General features: G+C 40.7%; 1 protein-coding gene across 8 annotated transcripts in view; it reads right to left on the reverse strand.

The window, feature by feature from the left end:
- The window catches only part of Akap9 (A-kinase anchoring protein 9), a 125,703-nt gene that overhangs the window by 7,132 nt on the left and 96,724 nt on the right, over nt 1-21,847 (reverse strand). For 7 of the 8 annotated variants that reach the window (XM_035451964.1, XM_035451963.1, XM_027391595.2 and 4 more), the window contains 13 exons: nt 20,998-21,061; nt 20,788-20,882; nt 19,451-19,642; nt 19,025-19,213; nt 13,280-13,424; nt 11,136-11,349; nt 10,348-10,483; nt 6,775-7,425; nt 6,157-6,368; nt 5,459-5,564; nt 3,677-3,859; nt 2,642-2,842; nt 1,690-1,922 (listed from right to left, as the gene is read on the reverse strand). In XM_035451964.1, the coding sequence (XP_035307855.1) occupies nt 1,690-1,922; nt 2,642-2,842; nt 3,677-3,859; nt 5,459-5,564; nt 6,157-6,368; nt 6,775-7,425; nt 10,348-10,483; nt 11,136-11,349; nt 13,280-13,424; nt 19,025-19,213; nt 19,451-19,642; nt 20,788-20,882; nt 20,998-21,061 (2,621 nt within the window). Of the gene's footprint in view, nt 1-1,689; nt 1,923-2,641; nt 2,843-3,676; nt 3,860-5,458; nt 5,565-6,156; nt 6,369-6,774; nt 7,426-10,347; nt 10,484-11,135; nt 11,350-13,279; nt 13,425-19,024; nt 19,214-19,450; nt 19,643-20,787; nt 20,883-20,997; nt 21,064-21,470; nt 21,575-21,847 lie in introns of all 8 variants that reach the window. The other variant, XM_027391597.2, reaches the window with a different exon arrangement.

Here is a 21,847-nt window from a genome sequence, read left to right on the forward strand (position 1 = left end):
GGAACTCATTCCCTATGGTGGGAGGCCATGCTCAGTCTTGATGCATGGGAGAGGGGCCTGGACTTGACCTAACCCATTGTGCCAGACTATGTTGACTCATCATAGGAGCCCTTACCTGTGAGGAAGAGTGGACTGGGGGTGGGCTAAGGGGGAGGTAAGGGGTGTGGGAAGAAGAATGGTAGGGAGAACTGTGGTTGGAATGTAAAATGAAATAAAAATACTTAAAAATGAAAAAAAAATTCTTAATGCCAATTTCAGGGTCCAGTTTAAGGAGCATCAAAAGACAACAAACCTACTGCAGGGCAAAAGGGGAGGGATATGCCAGGCTTCGTGACACACACCTTTAATCCCAGCACTTGGGAGGCAGAGGCAGGGGATCTCTGAGACTTTGGGGCCAGCCTGGAATACAGAGTGACTTCCAGTGACTTAGTGAGACCCCATCTCAAATCACACCCCTAAAGAGGGGAGGTGAGAGCTTGACAGTAGCTTCCTTCCTTCATGGAGCCTTATGGCATTTCTCTGCATAACAGGCTAACTCCTGTCACCTCAGAAGACCATGTAGTGTCTGTACGTTCCATGCATTCTACTCTGACCCAGTAGAAAGGGAGCGGCCATTAGGCAGTGCTGTCTTCATTAATGTATTCCACTATGCTTACCACCCAACTTATCCTATACAAGCTGATGAAGGGAATGAGAAGCCAAAAACCTACAGTGAGGACTGGAAGAGGCAGGCAGGTCCGAAGCCAGCAGTAAGATAAACCCTAGCTCCTCTGTAGAGCTGCTGGAGCAGACAGAGGCTGAGCCTCCCTCAGCTTGCAACCTCTTTCTGCTTCATCTGGGAACAAAGTTTCTTGACAGTAATCCCTGAATGGCTTCCAGTTAAAAACCTGTGCCTTATTTTCCAAAGAAAATCAAGTAAGGGCTGGAGAGATGGCTCAGTGCTTAGAAGCACTGGCTGTTCTCCAGAGGAGTCCCTGATTCCCAGCACCCATATGGTGGCTCACAAAGGACTCTAACCCCAGTCCCAGGGGACCGGACAGTCTCTTCTGGACTCCACAGACTCCAGGCACACATGTGATATACATACACCATTACAACATGAATAACCATAAAAATTAAAAAAAAGAGTAACGAAGAAAAGAAAAGGAAAACCAGCCACGCCCCCTGGAGTGGCATATGACATCACCTGACTGCAGAACTTTTTACAAACCAAAACTTCTAGAGACTCTGGCTGTGGAGAAACAAAAGGGAAGGGACCCAGGGAGAAGCCAAGACCAAGACTTCAACAGGCCAGGAGTGGTGAACAGTTGGGGACATCACTCTACTGCAGCCACATGCAGGGCAGGTGCCAAGTTCCTAGCCTGGCCTTCCTTCCTTAGCTCGGCACTGTGTAGTGACAGATTTCAACAAGGAAGAAAATAAATACATCAATTCATTTTTCAAAAACATCTTTCCCCTTTTATGAACTATGCGTGTGGGCTAGGTTTATTTGAGGTTTTTGTTTGTTTGTTTTTAACAATATGGCCTGGAGTCATCAGCTACTAAGACCTAAAAAAGACACTTTCTAGGGAAAGATTCCGCTGCAAGGGTGAAAACCTAGGAAGAAATAAGCAGGTGTCTACAGTGTCTTCTTCACACGAGTCCTCTTACACGGCTTATGACTGAAATGAGCTTTCTTCACAACTTTACCTAGTAATTGCGATAGACACTCTAATGGCGGTTCGAAACCTGGTGAGTCCTTCTGTGCGGCCGGGGACCATCTCATGGTCTCTCAAGCCTGGGTATCCTTCCATGCGGGCAAGCAGCCCCATAGTGGCATCTTCGCACTCCTGGAATCTTCCCAGGAGCAGCAGCAGGTATTTCTTCTGAAATATAAGAGCTTTTCGGAAACTTTCAGCTCTTAAGTATTTTCCATAAATTTTCTATATTTAAAGAAGGGAAGATAAGGACATTAGAGAAGTCATTTGAGATGTTTTCTAGAGATGAAAAAGAAAACAAGTGTTAGGCCCTAGGCTTTCAACTACGGTGACAGCCAAGCTGACAGGAGACAGAAGCAGCCTTTCACGTACAATTTCTAATACCAGTTATGCTTTGTAATTATTTGGGGCTAGCCCGTTTACTCAAATGTATTGCAAACATTTTGGCCATTAATGTGTACATTTTTTAAATACTGACTTTGATTTTTAGAATTACAGTCACTATTCCATTTAGGTTCTTAAATAAGTTAATGTTTTCCATCCCTGTATGTCCACTCCAGCAACTTTTTTTCCTTTCCACTTTGGACTTTAGGTTAACTGATGAAGGCAGCGTTACTATTGCCTTCATTCTCAGCATTGGAGAGGCCACTCACAGGGCATGATGCTCTTCCATGGACAGTCACACGTTTTTCTTAGGAGATGAAAGAGAATACTGCTGTTTGTCTAATAGGATACAGGACTCTGGGGAATAGGGTCACACCGCTGACAGCAAGAAAAACAGAGTTCAATGTGTTGCAATTCTGGGTACTCCTCTCTACAGATCTGTGATCGGGCAGACATTGTAATCATAGCAGATTGAAAAGAGCTGCCTAGGGATAAAGTTTGAGAAGCAACTGTGCTTCTGTGGTCTGTTCGGTCAGGGTCAGCAAGAGGGATACGTGTACCTTGAAGACAGCGTTCTCAGAGTCAGGGCTCTGATGGTGATGTAAGGCATCATTTCTCAGTTCTGCCTTTAGTTCGCACACTTTTGCTTCGGCCCTTTTCAGGGATTTCTGAAGAGTCAACTTCTCTTTGTTCCAGACTTCTTTTTCTGAAGCAATGATGTCCTTGACGTTAGCACCACCATCAAGTGAAAACCTAGAGGACTGCACAGACATGGCCTGTCACACATTTTCAAGATGATTGAACTAAATCACAATGAATTTCCCAGCCTTGGCTTCTAACACATCAGGAAGCTCACAGTCTGTTGAATCTCTCTACGAGTGCAGTGACAGAAGCCAGCAAGGATATGTGTAAGTGACTCTCAGGGTAGCCATAGGAACAAGTTGTTTACTTGGCTATGTGGCTGTTTTGACAGCCTCTTCTATCTTTAAATAGAAGGCTAAATATAGAGACTATCCCTTTTCTTTGCAGTTTTAAAAACAAATTTGAATTCAGAGAGTAAGTTATTATCCTGAAATACATAATTTAACTTTTTTTTTTTAAGAAAGGGTCTTACTCATGAGTCAGAGATTTGATAATGTAGACCAGACTAGCTCTGAATTCACAGAGATCTGTCTGTCTTTGCCTCCTGAGTGCTGGGATTAAAGGCAAGTGATACCCTGCCCAGAATAACATCATCTGCCACTTGGTCATAAACCTAGTAACTAGTAACTGAAGAGACAATAATCAGTATTTACATTTGGACATCTCTTTAACTGTGCCTGCTTTCAGGCAACACAGACATTTTTAGATCTTAGATTGAATATGACTTGGTTGCCTAATGGACAGAGCTGGATGCAGATGAGCATTCTGTTTGTATATAATGCAGAGTATGTATGGAAAGAAGCGTCCCTTATTCATAGTTACTTTTTTATTATTGTCATCATATATAATACTTTCCACATATCCTAATTAGAGAAATACATGGCATTTTTATACTATGGTTAAAAGTAGAACTAAAGAGAAAAACTTTGAATAAATTCTAAAAACAAACTTACACAACTTCTACCAGCTCTTGTCTGCTGATAAAACTTTATCTGTTCTTCCAGTTGCATGATAATGTTTCGTAAGTGATTCTTTTCCTCAGTTAGTTGGTTAATATGTCCTGTTAGTTCAGAATTCTGTTTCAAAGCCATTTCTATTAAAGAGCCACAAGAGGAACTGGAGGACACTAAGCTGTGCTGGAAAAACAAAATGACACAAAGTTATACAGATACACATGATCATGAGTACCTCATGTTACAGTAAACAGGTGCTGACAGAAACAGAGCCCATGAACTGGCACTTGGTAATAGTAGAAACCCACCAGGCAGGAGAACAGCTGGGAGGGCAGAGGAAGCAGGAGAAGCACACAGAGGATGCCAGGCAGGAGAACAGCCAGAGACTGCACAGGAAGCAGGAACAGCACATACAAAGTGCAAAAGTCATGGAAGACTGCTGCTCTCAAAGAGCCAGCAGGTGCTTGGTCACACTAAATGTTGCTGCAATTATGAGGACAGACCTAAACAAGGCAACAGCAAGCCAAGGATGACTTTAGGAGAGGTTACCACAAACAAATTGTACGTGTTTTCAAGAGTACACGTACTTTGGCAGCAGTGTGCAAGGTAGAACAGCTTAGGGAAGGTGCGCATCCATGGTGCCTGGCAGCACAGATAGGAAGTTGTAACAGTTTACATAAGAGATGGTGAGGCAGTGACCAGGGAAGGGGAGTAAAGGGCACATGAGTGGACATTTACATGGCTTATCACTGCTTACATGTACAGGTAAGAGTGAAGGAACATGGTCTATGGTGACTTCCAGCTTTCCAAACTGGGTTATACCATAACCAGAAGAAGGGGTACGAGGAAGAGAGGTAGGACAGAAGACAGTGTTTAGGTTTGATTGTGTCTGTGAGGCTCCTAAGGGGTCACTACTAGGAACATTTACCCAAAGACGTCCAGTAGCTAATTGAAAATATAAGCCTGGGCCACAGGTAAACGGCCTACACCAGAACAGTCCAGTAGACAGGAAGTGCACAAGGGCCAGATTCTTGTCACTTTGTCCACTGAATCCCAGGACCCCAAGCAGCACTTGGAAAACAGCAGGTGCTCAACAAGGGCAGCTAGAGCTCATGCCGTGGGAAGTGGGAGGGTTCACAGTTGTAGAGAAAAGCAGATGTGCACAGAAGCAGGCTAGGCAGACAGACCTGCTGAGAGCAGCTGAAGCAAAAGCACTGACACACAAGACAAGGAAAACGGGTTTAACAGGGTGAAACACAGCTGGCCTTGGTGGAGCACGCCTTTAATCCCAGCATTCCAGAGGAAGAGGTGTGCAGATCTCTGTGAGTTCGAGCCCAGCCTGGTGTACATGCTAGTCAGGATTACACAGAGAAACCTGTCTTGGAAAAAACAAAACAAAACCCATCCAAACAAAAAAGAGAAATACTTCCTGAAGAAGTCAAAAGTGTCAAAAGTACAATGTAAGAGGGAGTGAAAAGGTGCGGCGGAACAGTCACCCGTGAAGATGCCAACAGGACTGAATTTGAGCTCATGGGTGGAAGGACAGGGAAGCCAGGCCACTTTCTCAAGAAGCCTGGTCTCTATAAAAGAGGTTAATTATACAGCAACAGCAATGAATGGTAATTCCTCTCCAACTTTCATTTCTTATTGTTGGGGGAAAGAGAAACACCGTACAAACAAATATAATCAAAACTCTTATAAAATAGTCTACCAACTTTTAAACAATTCATAATTTCATTTCATTTTTTGTGCTGTCTACAAAGAACTTGAAAAACATCTTACCTCATCTTCTTGTTGGTCCCTTAGTCTCTGTACTCGAAAAATAATCCGATCAATTCTTTCTTGAACCCAAATTAAAGCATCCTTATCCGATACTTCAATCTCTAATCTTTAAGAAAAAGACAAAAAGTTAAGCAGACCTCACAGTAACACTTCCCGACACACACTAGAGGCCAGGGCTGCTCTGTGTCACTAACAGACACTAGAAGCTTAGGGCTGCTCTGACTGTGTCACTAACAGACACCAGTGGTCAAGGGCCAGTCTGTTTGTGTCACTAACACACACCAGTGGCCAGGGCTGCTCTGTTTCTGACACTAACACACACCAGAGGCTTAAAGCCACTGTTTCACTTCTCACTCTACTCTTAAATATTGCCCCTTTCTGGTTCAAGGCGTTAGCTGTTTTCAGATGTATAAATTCTGCTAAAGAACATCATGTGATGTAGACATACATATTCTTTAAAATATTTTTTATTTGGTATGGGTGTGGTGTTACAGGCCTGTACTCTCAGAAAACAGAGGCAGGGAAATTTCCCTTCACGTTTGAGGCCAGTGGGGTATGCAGAGTGAATTGTAGGTGGACCAGGGCTACTTGGTAAGATGCTGTCTGAACAAAAGAAAACAAAAACAAAATCCAGCATTTTCCTACTCTTGACTGACTTGTCAAGAGTGTCATTTCTGTAGAGCAGGCAGAAGTCTAACCTGTCACAGGCTTTCTGGGCTATATGTTGCTGAATTTTCATAGCCACATGCTGAAGTTTCTGTCTGATAATTTCTATGTCATTATCAGAGTCATCCTTTTTTCTATTCATTTCCATCAACTTTGCATAGCTTGTGTCTTTGCTCTCTCCTTCCATTTTCTGTTGAAGAACCCAATTTCTAGTTCGGTCGTCAGTAAAACTCCAAGCAGCTCCCTGGCAATTTTGGACAGAAAAAGAAAATACTCACAAATGAGCATCATTTCATTTTCTTTCTTGAGGGAACAAAATTACCATCCAAATTCAAATAAAGTTCTATAGACACTATTTTTGAGATAACATGAACATAACTATTTAAGTAATTCAATAACATATTTAAAATTTAAAAATATTATAAAATACCAATGTTATCTTAAAATACTACAATTACTCATAACTTAAAAAAAACCTGTTGTCATTTTGTGTGTGCAGGTGCCCCCCCCCACCGCCGTCCCGTCCCACCACAGGGTGCATTTGGAGGTCTGTGGGCATTGGTCTGAGACTGAACCCAGGTCTTGCAGATCTGACCTACTGAGCTGTCTCTCCTGCCCTCATACACACTGTAAGAGACACAAAAATTTACCTCATTAACATTCTGATACAGAAGTCGTCTACTTTCCTCTTTTCCCTTCTGCTCTAGCTCCTGCTGTTGGAATCCCTGCATTACCCCTTGCAGTCTCCTCCCTTCAAGGTCTAGTTTATGTACTTGGTGCCTTTTTTCCTGCAGCTGGCGCTGAAGTTCTTCCACTTTGCTCTGCAGCTCCTCCATTTTCTGCTGGCCAAGGGTGTTAGTTTCTTTTTCCACCTGCAATGTCTTTTGCTGAACCTGCCTGTCCTTTTCCATCTGCTGTTTTGCTCGCAAGGAATCCCGTTTATACTTTCGACTTTCATTTACCAGTTCCATTATGTGTTTCTGCTTTTCTTCTAATGGTCCCTGTAACTCCTGAAGTATCTCCTCAGGAGGGAAGGCTGGCTGGGGCTGCCCGCCATTGCTATGCAGCTCCCTCTCCTTGTCTAGGGTGTCCTTCATCTCCTGAATGTTAACTTTTTCAGACTCCAGAAGAACCTGAAGCTCTAAGTTCCGGTCTTGTTCTTCTGCTAACTGCACATTATACAACATTCTCTGTGACTCTATTTGTTGCTGTAAATCATTTAGTAATTGCCTCTGTTGTCCCAGAAGTTCATCTAAGTGTATGTTCCTCTGTTTCTGTTCTTCTAGAGTGGATCTTAGAGCCTGGAAGGGAAAACGTAATTTAGATGAACATGTTAATATTAAAAATACTGTGAAAGTGTATGACAATGACTTTGGTTCAGCAACATGGAAGTATTGGTAATTGACAGACTTGTTATCCAGCAGACAGAGGAAATTGCTTAGATAGCCAAATGGCTTGCTTGCATCAAGAATATAGACACATCCTCTCCAGCTAAATATAAAGAAGATACTGTTATGTTTTTGAAGAAAAAGAGGAGATCCTCACAAGATGAGACATTTTGACTAGTTTATTTTAGGCCCGGGAGACTAGAGAGACTAAGAGAGAGAAGGAACAGGGGTAATGACTGACTGCCATGGCCGGTTGCCATAGAGAGGCAGAGAGAGCATGTAGGCGGGAGAAGAGAGAGCGAAGCAGAAACATAGTGAGAGCAGCAGGGAAGTTGGAACTTTTAAAGGGAAGACTGCACATGCACAATGAGGTTTCACGCATGCCCAGAGTCTTCACCCATTTGTGGTGGGTGATGTGGTGATGGCACACCCCTGTGCGTGCCCTGATTGTTGTCAGGGGGTGAGGTCTGTCTCTTAAAGAGACAGAATTAAAACCTGAACCTTTCAGATACATTTTTCCAAATGACAATCTTTAAAATACGTATGTTCTAATGCTACCCTTTCAAAATATTAATGGAATGTAGTTTTAAATTTTTAGGTACTTATATATGAAGGCACAAAAAAACGCCTATTCTTCAGTGTCATGACAAGCAGAGAAAAATTGCTGGCACAGGGGCGGAAGCCATTTTAGAGAGGGAAGTGAGGTCATGGAAAGAATCTGAAATTAAAACACAGAGGGGTGGCTGGGCAGGGGTGGCCACGCCTTCATTCCCCACACTTGGGAGGCAGAGGCAGGGGGAGCTCTACGAGTTCAAGGACAGTCTGGTCTACAGAGAGAGTTCTAGGACAGCCAGAGCTCCTACACAGAGAAACCCTGTCTCAAAAAAACCAACTTACCAACCAAACAAGCAAGCAAAAAACAACAAAGAGGACTCTGTGGAGAGGAAAGGAACAGCTGGGGCTGGCCAGGGAGCACGAGAAGACAGTGAGGGTGGGGAATGAATGAGAACGAAGAATGACACATGTATGAAATACCCTACTGAAAACTATTACTTAAAGATTAATTTAAAAATTAGGGATTAAAAAGAAAGTGTACAAAAACAATTAAGATTTGGCTTGCATAATTATAGCAATTCTTTCTTCTGCAATGTGGATTCTTAGTAGCATGTGATAGAAAATGAACTGTACCATCTTAGATTTTTCAAAAGGACGACCCTGGTGCAAAATAACCACATGTCCATAGAGCATCAAAGACAGTTGCACCTTTGCTTTCTGATGTTCATTGAGGAAACTTTGCTCCAAGCGTATGTATAATCAGTCAAAAGTGTGGTAGGAGCTGGGTGTTGGTGGCGCACGCCTTTAATCCCAGCACTCGGGAGGCAGAGGCAGGCGGAACTCTGTGAGTTTGAGGCCAGCCTGGTCTACAAGAGCTAGTTCAGGACAGCCTCCAAAGCTACAGAGAAACCCTGTTTTGAAAAAAAAAAGAAAAAGAAAAAGAAAAAGAAAAAGAAAAGTGTGCTAGGGTTGGCTGGTGACATGGTTCAGTGGTTAAAAGCACTGGCTGTTCTTCCAGAAGACCTGGGTTCTATTCCCAGAACTGACATGGAAGCTCACAAACAGCTGTAACTCCAGATCCAGGGGATCCAATGCCTTCACCTACCTAACTTCCTCCATTTAATACATGAACATGAGACACAGATATACATGCAAGCTAAACACTCATGTACTGAAATAAACTAAATACATCTTAAAACAAGGAACTGCTGGTGGCACATGCCTGTAATCTCAGCTACTCAGGAAATTGAGAAAGGAGAACGAAGAGCCTGAGCAAGTTCATGAGAACCTGTCTCAGGATGAAAGTGTATGAAAAGGAGCTGGAAGAAAACTTGGGTGCTATCCCATGTGAAGGGATACACTCTGGCCCTGGACACATGGGGAAGGGCCCAGGCCCAGCACAGGAAGATTTGGAGGACTTTGCAGAGCCCCTGTTGAGGGTCCTACCCTGCCTGGGGAGTGGTGGGTGGATGGGGTCGGGGGGTTTGGGGGGGATAGGTTTCGGGTGAGAGAGGAGGGATGGGAGTGAAGGGAGGGAGAGGGAGAAGGGACTTACATGTGAAACAAGCTTGTTCCCTAACTTGAACCAATTAAAAAAAAAAAAAAAGAAAAAGAAAAAGAAAAAGAAACCTTGGGTGCTACTGTGCTTGCCTAGCATGGGAGAGGTGCCGAGTTCAACTAAGAATACTGTGGAAACAAAACAAAGCAAGGTAGAGGTCAAGACTGACTGGAGAAACCCAGCACATGTCTTCATCACCGTCTTTGTGGCTGCGGAAAGAGGTCTGTGTGTGGGGGTAAGTGGTGGGGCATGTAAAGGCAAGGAAAGCCAGCAGCAAGCAGTCCAGAGAACAGATTAAATCCAGAAATACTGAACCTCAGTCTATTTTAAGAAGTACCCTAACATAGCATTATTAATCAAAATAACAGGGAAGGAGGAGTTTCTAACCCCAATGACCTGCAAGCAAAAACAAAAGGACAGCCTTTTGGAAGCCTCCCAGGCTCACAAGCTGGCACTGCAGAAATAAAGGCAGGGAGGAGATCTGCACTGCACAGCACACAGCTGCTTGGGAAGGGGCCTTGCAACCCCTGGTGGGAATAACTTCAGGGAAGGAAACACACAGTGTCACAGCATTAACTCATCTTCCTACTATGGCCTAGATAATTTTGCAACAGTATTCAACACATAGTGAATAATTTACACCTTTTAAAAGGGAGAAAGCTGAAAACTGGATGGAGAAAGCCTTATAAGTTACAATTCTCCAAGGTATGTAAAGACAATACCTTAAGTTCCTTATCCTGTTCTTCATCATGGCCTGACTTGGCTTTCTCTGTTGCCAAGGCATACTGCAGTTCTTGGGATTTCTTCTGTTCTCTTGCTAATGTATCACTAAGCAAATGAACTTCATTTGCTTTTAATCTAAGGAAAGAAAATGAATGTAACATTATTTTGATGATAATTGAGGCATATTATAAACTAGTCACTACAGTGTGTCAAGTCAAGAGTTGTGGCTGGTGCACTTCAAATGAACTGCTATTTCTAATATTGCAATTTATTTACTATTGTAAATAATAACCCAATTCACTGCTAAATAGATAATACTAATTAACACCTTTTGTCTTTTACTGCACATAGAAATCATGTGCATTTGTGCGTGTGAAATCAATGTCCAAAGTAAAAATGTGAGTACTTGCAGCATGCCTCTGGGAAGCAGAATATCTCAGTATTTACATCAGGAACATATTCTTTCCCCATGCATTCTCAATTCCAATACCTGGCAGTTACTAGCCAACGGAAGCATGAGATTATACATCACTTAAAGTTAGTAAATAGCAAGATCGAAGCCAAAATCAATCTAATAATTGTTGACTGGAACAGAAATCATAGCAGAGGGGAGGACAGAATGATTGCAATTTGAATTTAGAAAAAAAAAATCAGTTTTTTGCTGTACTCATTCTTCTGCTATTTAAGCTCCATGCTTGCTGCTGCTGTGTGTGCTATGTGCATAACGGTTATGCACAATTGTGCACACTTCTTCCTCTGACCCTCACAGTAAAGCAGAGAGGCACACCTGAATACTTCCAGTTCCTTTAGGTGCTCATGCTGGGCCTTCAGTGTGCTTTCTAGTTCCAGTTGTACCCGTGAGAGTTCATTTTTTAATTCTGAAACCACCATTTTTTCTGAACTGAGCTGTTCCTGCAGCTCAACCATTCTGTCTTTCTTGCCTCCATGTTGAACTTGCACCTCCAGCTTGCAAGACTGTTGCATTTTGCAGTCTAGGAGTTCTACAGGAAGTGAGAAAGGTGTTAGAAGATGGCCCAGAAGTGTGGATTGGTAAATATTTTTCACCTAAGAACTCATCCATAATTTAGGAGATTACTACAAAGAAACCATCAACTGCTCCCAGTCCGTTAATCAGGTAATTTCTATAGTTTCTTTTTCTTAGAGTGCTATGAAGGAAGTCTTCAGAAGTAAAAACACAGGGGAATAATAAAGATGTAACAATGCATTCAAGGATGCAAGACTTAAAATAAGCAACTTTAAATGCTTATAAGATTCTGTAGGCAGCAACTTGTGCATTTGTATATTTGGAATGCTAACCATTCATAGTGTTTCAGACAGCTATACCCAATATTTACAGGTATACCAAATGGGATAATTACTATAATCATCCAATTATTAATGCTATTTTTCTTTTCCTTTTAGATAAGATCTCACTCTGTAGTCCCATCCAGACTGGTCAGAAACTCTGCAAAGCTCCTACTTCATTCATTCTCCCAAATCCTGGAACCACAGGCTTGAGTCACCACACTCAGCTCTGATTCAGCTTTTCAATTACAAATGAGATCCTACAGGGTGACTTCAAACCTGTGCTGTCTTTAAAGCTGTATGAAACACAATTAGTAAAGATGTAGCAAGAGCCCTCACCAGACATGATGAACACTCCTCTCTAACAAGCTTGATTCAAGCATGTCCTAATGAAAAGTGGGAAAGTAACCCTTAAGCAAACACAGCTAGTTCATAACCATGTGAAAAGAAACCACAATACGTGTGCCCAGCACGCCCAGCAGACTGGCAACATATCTGACAATACCAGCTGTTGGTAAAGATGTTAAGCAACAGAACATTCACACCTTGTTAGTGAGTGCCACACCAATAGGACTGTTTTTCCAAATATTTTGGGCAAGGCACAGTAGTGCATACCTATCACCCCAGGAATTGGGAGAGTAGACACAAGAGGATCGGGAATCATCCTTGATTGCACAAAGCTTGAGGCTAGCCTGGGATCATGACAACCTTTCAAATAAGAAGTAAAACATTGGGTACCATCTAATAAATTAAAGATACACATCCCATGACCTAGTGATTCACTTCCTAGGATGTTGGGAAGATGTTCATGAGTATTAGACATCTCAGAGGAGTGTTCATAGCAGCTCTGACTCCAACACAAGAAACAACTAAAGGTTCAGACATAGAATTTGCACATACAGTTAAAGAGATAACTCTTCATAGCAACAGAAGCTAACTTAGAGATAGCTGTAGAAACCTGGCAGAAGGTGAAGAAACAAGACACAAAATATACACAGATTGATCAAGTTTCAACCCAGGAACACTTTGTAAACATATAAGTCGAAGAATTTATAAAGTGGTAGGAAAACTAAAAACAAAAACAAAACAAAACAAAACAAGCAAAAAAAAAAAAAAAACAGGAAAATGATTATCTTAGTTTCTAAGGAGGAGAACGTAACAAGCTTTTGCAATAAAAGCAAGTTCCACTTGACAGGTAAGTAATGTCCCCAAATACTCGTTTTATAATTTGTTATACTGTGCATCTGAATTTTGTTATTTTCTATATGGATATCATCCATTAAATTTTTGTAAGCAAAGAATTAAAAATAAATAGCTACTTTTATTGTGTATTCCCTTTTATTTTAGGTATATACTTTGAGAATTAAGAGAATTTTCTCAAAAAATAAGTTTACAATGAAGAAAATAAACCCATTGAGCTGAACCATATCAACATACTGCCTGTTTATGTAAAATAAAATATAGCTGTTTAAAACCAATTTGACATCTATTAACCCTGATCGTAATAATAACAATTATCTCCCTTTGTGCAATGAGAGAAGGTGCCAGAGCAGGAATGGTTTCACAGAGGAACTAAGTGAATGCTTCCAGCTAACTGTGGAATCACATCAGTGGGAACACACACACCTTGGCTTGAAGTGTCAGTTTTTTGTTCTCTGTTCAGAGTCACTTCCCTGCCATTGATCTGAGCATGTAATGATTGATTTTCAGCTAACAAACTCCTTCTGTCTGCTTTCTGGAGACACTCCATAGCTGTTTGATACTCAATGCCCTGTAACAAAGGAAAATGAAACATTAAGTGAAGAGAGGTGTAGAGATAATGGAAGTAACAACCAGGATGTCTGATGAGAAAGAATGGAGCCCACACGCTAAATTTTTGTCATTAATATTTCTGACAATTTTTTGTCCAAAAAAAAAAAGGGTATGTTGCAGACAGATGGGCCTTGATTTCTAAATATTTCTGTGCATTTCCTAGAAAGCAGGGATGTTCTTGTTTTTATTATTTATTTACTTACTCATTGGGTGTGTCTGTGTACATGCCTCTGCTCCATATTGGGCATGTGGTAGTCAGAGGACAATCCGTGGAGATTGGTTTTCTCCTTCCACCATGTGGGTTTCAGGGATCAGACTGAGGTTGTCAGGCATGGCAGCCAACACCCTTACCTGCTGAGATATCTTGCTGGTGCAGAAACATTCTACACAGCCACAATACTCTCGGCAAGAGTGATGAACATACTGTGCTATCTAACATAGGGAACTTAACATAAATTTTCACCCAATATCCTTTCCAGGAAAATGAAAAGGTGTACTAGTAAGTCTTTGGCAACCTTGAAACATCTGAAGAGTACAGGCTAATTTGTCCTGTGTTCTTTAATCAAAAAAACAAACAAACAAACAAACAAACTAAGCCCTCCCCCCCAAACAAACAATCCTATTTTGTACTAATTTAAGCCAATGCTCTTGTATGCCCTCAGCTAGCTTTCTCCAATGATAACATCTGACATAACTGAAAACAGCATACTACAGACAGCAGGATTATGCAGTGAGAGCTCAGTTGACCAACCACGAAGCTTACCCACTGAGATCACACATTTTGATGGAGGGGGGCCCACAGGGCAGTGGGAGTATTTGCTTTATAAATAGTTACTGTCCTTACTATAAATTCTCTGTGAAGCCATAATGCTCCCTTTCTATGATGGGATTCATTCCAAAAGCTCCAGCTGTTTATTTATCATTTACTGGACACATTTTCCCCTATGCATTGGTATACTGGATGACTCCCCCAACATGCATGATTCTGGCAAGAAAGTAATCATGATCAATACCCTTAGTCTCTCAACCAGGTCTTTGTATAAACTTAGAAGTCTGCCCTCCTACAGTTATCTTCCTTGGCAGACAGTTAGTCAGTGTTAATGTCCAGGAAAAGCGACCTCTCTTGAGATATTCACCGATGCCCAAGGACAAGAATCACAGGATGCAGCCAGGCGGTGGTGGCTCACGCCTTTAATCTCAGCACTCGTTAGGCAGAATCAGGCAGATCTCTGTGAGTTCGAGACCAGCCTGGTCTACAAGAGTTAGTTCCAGAACAGCCTCCAAAGCCACAGAGAAACCCTGTCTCGAACCCTCCCCCGCCCCCCAAGAAAGAATCATAGGATGGAGATGGAGAAATGGTTAAGGGGTTAAGAGCACGGGCTTCTCTTTCAGAAGACCCAGGTTCAATTCCCAGCACCCATCTGACAGCTCCCAGCTGTCTATAACTCCTGTCCCAGGGGATCTGATACCCTCATAAAGACATACATGCAGGTAAAACATCAATGTAAATAAAATATAAATAAATAAGCAATTAAAAAAAAGAATCATAGGATGTCTAAAGTTGTTGAAGCACAGCTCTCAGAGAGATAGAGAACAAGAGTGTCCTCCTGGATTCTGTCTCTGCAGATAGGAAAGTGGTATCTCAAGCTAACCTCAAATTAACCTTAAAACATACCCTATTCTTCACCTGCCAGTTTACTAACAATAGATTTGTTTCTTAAGTTGTTTTTGGGCACTGTACCCTCCCTGTCTGGTCACAGATTTGATCATATGGCCTTGGGACCTTATGTTGCCATGGCAATGGATCTTCCTTTATCCTTTAGTCTAGGAATGTCCTCCTGACCAATGAAAAGCTAACTCTGTAATTCTTATCCTTTGTTTCAAGTCTTTGATGATAGAGAAATTTGGGAAGACTAGAGGAAAGAGATAGTACCTGGAGAGAGAAGCTGGCAAAAATTTAAAGGTAAGAATGTAGGAAAAGTAGAAAAATGAAGAAGAAATTGAGCATTAGAATTGGAAGTAGAGTTTAGAAATGACAATTTGGACAAAAGAATTAGAATAGAGAACAGTAAAGAGATAACAATAAAGAACACATGTATAGAATGAACATGTTGTGAGAAGATTCTTTTTCTATAGCCCTCAGACTTAGATCCTACACTCATGGTGGTGTCTCTTTTTGAACTCTGTGTGAAAGCTTTTGAAGCAAAGGGCCTTGAAAAATTTCGGTAACAGCACACTGTTAAAACAAGGAGGCTGAAAGTGTTACTAAACTCCATTAGTTTTTATATGCATGTTGTTTTCTTGGCATCTAGCACTATGGAATTGCATCACTTGTACAGAGATTCATTTCATATGCCATAGTCAGGGTACAGAAGTAATTCAGCAAAGACTCTTCTTGATGTCACAGCTTCTCCCCAGCCTCAAATCCTGGCAAGAACTCATCTGGGTTTTTGTTTGTTTGTTTTGTTTTTTTTTTAAGATGTATTTATATATCATGTATACACTGTTCTGGCAGTACCAAATCTTGTGAGCCATCATGTGGTTGCTGGGAATTGAACTCAGGACCTCTGGAAGAACAGCCAGTGCTCTTAACTTCCAAGTCATCTCTCCAGCCCAACTCATCTGTTCTTTATCACTATAAATTGTATTATTTTAAAATGGCATACAGAATATTGAGAATACCAACAACTTGGTTTTTTTTTTTTTTTTGCTAGTGAGCTGCTTTTCTATTCTCTTCTTTATTTTTAGAAATTATCTTTTATTTTAAGTGTATGTGTGTGGTTGTGTGAGCTTATCTGTGCCCACAAACATGTAGGATCAGAGCCAGAGAGGGTACTGAATCCTTGGAACTGGTATCACACACAGTTGTGAGCTGTCACGCTGGGAAATGAACCAGGTCCTCTGGAAGAACAGCCAGCACTTTTAACTCTTAACCCCTGAACTATCTCTCCAGCCCCTACTAGGTTATAATTGATTGAAAGGATATACCACAGCTGGTTCATTTCCCATTGGAGGACAAATGGGTTGTTCCTAGTTTGGGAATAATTACAAATAAAACTGCTATGAATACTTATGTATAGCTTAATTTTTTTAAAAAATGATTTATTCATTCCCTTTTATGGGTATGTTTTGCTTGCATGTATGTACATGTACTACATGTGTGGTTGTTGCCAGCAGAGGTTGGAAGAGGTCCCTGGATCCCCTGGAACTGGAATTATGAATGGCTTGACAGCCATATGGGTGCTGGGAATTGAATCAGGGTCCTCTTCAAGAGCAACAAGGGCTCCTCACTGCTGAGTCACCTCTCCAGTGTACACACAGGTTCTCATCAACATTTCAGTTTCCATCGTTGTCTGACTTGTGGTGTGAGGGACAGCTAGACTATATGATAAAAGCATGTGTAATTTCATAGGCTGCCAGAACTGCTCTACTATGACACTCTTCCCACACTGTTGCCTGAGGCTGCTTCTCTACATGTCCATCAGTACTCACTGTCATTGCTTTTCTGTCTGTTCATACGTTTAATGCTAGCACCACAAAAGTCTGTCTTTCCCACCAGGAGTTAGCTGATGTCACTGCTAGACTGGGAGTTGTGTGTGAGGTCTCTCCATTTTGTATTAGAAGGTAGCTTCTGGAGACTTATTTCACAATTATGTAAATATCACCAAACAATGTTTCCACACTAACCTTATCATCTACCACTGATTATTACTTAAAAAAATGTTTAATAAAGGACTACTTAATTAAATTGTTTCTTCTAGAACAATGACTAGGTAGCATTCTACTGTGATATAATCTATCACTATCATTTAGTTTTTTATCTTTTTTTTCTTTTGGGGTGTGTGTGTATGTGTGTAGGTCTCCCAGGAAAAGTTTTATCAAACAATACTGGGCTAATAGCCTTGAATTCAGAGATCTGCCTGCCTCTGCCTCTTAAGTGTAGGGATTACAGGTATGTGCTATCTCATTCAGATAGTTTAATATTTAATGTTCTAAATTTGGCCAGTGAGAAAGTCTCCAGGTATGCTTTTGTGAGCTTTTTTACACATTCTCTTTATTCTATGAACATTTCTTTACTGAAAAGCAGGAGATTCTAGGTTTTGCATGGTGCTTCCCATGTTCCAGCTCCAGAAACTCCAGGTCTCTAAGGAACTACAATACCTTTGAAGGGAGACTGTATTTAAAAGCCAAGACTTGGGCACACTAATGCTATAAGATTTTTAATTACTGGTTTTGGTTACTGGCAGAGGTCTTTTCAAGCTTTCATTTTCCTGATTTTTTTTTTCCCCAAACACTGGGGAATTGAACAGGACTTTATCATACTAGGCATAAAGTATCATTTAACTACATCCTAGCCTTTAAAAAAACTCAGGTTAAGAGAGAAAACTCAGCTGTGTCACAAAGGCCAATGAGCGTGAAGGAATTTTTTTGTTGTTGTTTTTGTTGTTGTTTGGTTTTTTTTTTTTTTTTTTTGAGAAAGGGTTTCTCTGTGTAGCTCTGGCTTTCCTGGAACTTTCTCTGTAGACCAAGCTGTTCTTGAACTTGGAGATCCACTTAACTCTGCCTTCTGAGTGCTGGGATTAAAAGCATCTGACACCACTGCCTAACCCTCTTGCATGAATTTGATAGCTTTTTTTAAAAAAAAAAAAAAAAGAAAAAGAAAAAATTAATTTTGTGGCTTTAAAATTGAGTGACAGAGACTTATGGCATTTAATGATTATTTAAAAAATTTGGGGGACGTGTGGTATATATACATGTGCTTGGGTAACACTCACCTATACCTAAGTTACACTGTTCTAGGTACGTTCAACAGTAGCAAAGCAATAATAGAAAAAGTAACTTTAAACATGACTGATGTTTTGCCTTCAATGTGAAATGTTTCTTACATGTTCATGTGTTGAGCACTTGGAACATGTGGTACCCTAACAGAGAAGATCCTATCTTGGAAGGTTCTGGAAACCTTAGGAGTAGGGAACCTCAGTGGAGGAAGCAGGTCCTTGGACATGTAGGTTATACTTGGTCCTTAGCCCCTTTTTCTTTCTCTCTTGTCTGCCATGAGGTGATAGCATCTGTCACTTGCTGCTGGTACCATGACATTATGCTCTTGTATGGAGAGAAGGACTATGGACAAAATTCTCTGAATCTGGCTCTAATCCCTTCCTCGTATAAATTGTTTGCATTCTGTCCAGAGATGGCAAGCCTGATGAACATACACGTAGAAAATAAGATCATACTTTAACTGGCCAATGAGGCTGTGACTAGAGGTTACAGGAAATTAGCCCCTGATTTTCTCTAGCGCCAGAGCATGGTGACTTTATCCTTCTATTTTCTTTGGGTTTGTTCTGTACCTCAATTTTTAACTTCCTAAGTTTGGTGATTAGCTCATTAATTTTCAGTGTTTCTTACTTTCTAGCATAAGGTAAAATATATAAAGTTATAGTTTTCTTTATACATTCTTAGTGGTTCCCATTAAATGTCAACCTTTACCACTCCAAAACAAATAACCCATCTTTTTCTTACTATTCAAAAATACTCTTGAAAATAGTTTTGTTTTGATACCTGTTCTTGTACTCTCTGTTGCAAACAGTTCAGTAATCCATCAGCGTCTTTAGTGCCAGAAGACATCAGCTCTGTTCGGAAGGCAGCTAGTAATACACTCCGTTCCTTCAAGAGTACATCCTGAAGGGCAAGCAAAAGTTCACCTCGCCAATCTGGGAGGCTCTCAAGTGACACAGTCTGGCCAGAAACCTGCACAGTGCAAAACGTGAGAAGTCAGTTTTTCAATAAGCATGCTTGAGATATATTCCAAAATACTAGTCTGCTAACCAAAATAAATTTTTCAAAAGTTCAAAAGAATATTTTCGGGTGTGAAAGAAACAAAATAATTCACATGAAACACATATAAAAAGATAATTTACTCTGTAAGGTTTATTATTGTCAGTAAAATATATAAAACTATCTAGAAGCAAAATATTCTTTGAATACCTCAGTCTGTCTTTGCACTTGCATTTTGGAAATTAAATCTTTAAGAGATAAGATAGTAGAGATGAAAGTCTTTCTCTCTTCTAGCCAAGATTCTGAAACTTTCTGTTTAGGCTGGTCCTCTCCATCATCCTCAGGAGAGTCTGCGAGAGAAAGCATTTGCATGCCCTCAGTATGGACTGCTCTCAATAATCCCTAGAAAATAAAGTATTGAAGATAAAATCATGACTTCAAAGACTGAAAAACAAGACATGCAAAGTCAAACAAACATATTCATCAACCTCAATTGATTTAGAAAGACCACTGTAGTCAAGAAATGGGATCCCAACATTTCTGGATGGCTGCTTGCTGTGGAGTGGCGGGTGAAAACTGTCTTTTTATAGCTTGCATTCATTCTAGACTTAGTGATTAGTCACTGATTTGACCAAAAGAAATAATGTGGGAAATGACTTGCATCTTGAGACTACTTTCATACAAATGACGTTATTGTGACACTGTTGCATATGAGAGAATAGCTCAGTGTCATACAATTAAGAATGAGCCCAATCCCCCTTATAATGAGCCATCCTCTCTACTTATTGGACAGCACATTAAGCGAGGTATGGAAAGGAACAAGGGACTTTCTCTTAAATCTTTTATAACAGAAGAAGTTGATTATCTGACTTCATGAACCCAGAAGAGCAAGCAAACCCACAAATAAATGAATTGTCCTAAGCTGACAGGCTATTTTTGTGGGCCATTCATTACGTTCAACATCCTTGCTCCCACCAGGGATTGTAGACTTCATGACCATACCTTACACATACACATATTGAGGCATACACATATAGAGGGTTACAAGGGAGAAACAGAGAACACAGTCTAAGAGTAAACCTTCATGTGCAGCTTATCTTGTAACACTGATTACATGGGAAGTGTTAAGGTATAGTAATCTAAATTACATTGTTGTTCTTAAAGGTAAGTCAAGCAAGTGGAGTGCACCTAAATGACTTGATCACATGGTTAGGAAAAATATGACTGAAGGCTAACTACAAGACACATTCCAGAAAAATCAATTCTACAACATTCTACTGTAACATTTATGAAACTTAAATAAATAAAGTGAAAAACGTTTCCAGGGATACTTTGTTTTTTGTTTTGTTTTGCTTTTTTTATTTTTTATTTTTTTTTGCTTTATTCGAGACAGGGTTTCTCTGTGTAGCTATGGAGCTCCAGGGATACTTTTAACTATGCAATTCTTTATTCGAAGAGGACCTTTCTCTGTAACTTCAAATTGACTAGCCTGTTCAGTGCAGGGATGGCATGGGCTAAGCTAACTAAGGGGGTTTTGTCGCCAATACCTTGACGACCCTTGGAACTGTTCCAGTTGAACTTTCACCTTCTTCTCCACCTTCTGATGCTGTGTCAAACCCATGGCCCCAATCAGATTCAGAATCTAAAATTAAGAAAACAACCCTCTGTAATTACACGTGTGCATGCTCATGCAAAATAACACTTTTTAAACAAATACTATTCCATTTGTTTAAATGTTCCAGAATTAGGCAACTTACCACTTGAACGTATTTCTCTGGTTTGATGAGCATTAGAATACTTCAATGCAGGAATGGAGGACACCTAATTAAAGGAGACAACAACAGAAAATATAAGACTTTAAAATGGATTTAGGAAAAACCAGACCCAATGAATCATTCATCTATTTTGTGATATAGTTAAGGAAGAAACAAAGGCATCAGTTTATTCTGTCATACTGTCACAATTCACAAATAACAAGACTGTAATTTTCCTCCTCATGGATGTTGCCATGGAAAGGAACACTCAAGAATTACTAAATCACAGCAGGCTCCAGAACCACACAGGAACTTCATTATCAACCACACAACAAGAAGATGCCAAATTGTAATTTTGCCATGAAAAGGGGTATTATTGCTCAGATCCTTATGCAAAAATTTCTCTTAAACACTCACAGTATTGAGAGGAAAATGACAAGAGGTTGAAAAACATATTCTATGAAAACCAGGTATCTGTTCAGATTTTAAACACTGGGTCATTTTCTTTAAAGAATGACAATCTCTAGTCAGTAACTGGATTGCAACATAACATCCTCTCTTAAAAGTCACAGCTTCTGCTGGGCATTGGTGGCGCACACCTTTAATCCCAGAACTTGGGAGGCAGGGGCAGGCAGATCTCTGTGAGTTCAAGGCCAGCCTGGTCTACAGAGCAAGTTCCAGGATAGGCTCCAAAGCTACAGAGAAACCCTGTCTCGAAAAACCAAAAAAAAAAAAAAACAAAAAAAAAAAACAAAAGTCACAGCTTCTGCAAGGGGAGCATATGGACCCCAGACTGCTGTCTGAGAGGCCAACATGAGACTGATCCAGACCCCTGAACATGGATGTCAATGAG

Source organism: Cricetulus griseus (genome assembly GCF_003668045.3).
Source record: "Cricetulus griseus strain 17A/GY chromosome 1 unlocalized genomic scaffold, alternate assembly CriGri-PICRH-1.0 chr1_0, whole genome shotgun sequence".
In the NCBI taxonomy this organism is placed as follows: Eukaryota; Metazoa; Chordata; class Mammalia; order Rodentia; family Cricetidae; genus Cricetulus; species Cricetulus griseus.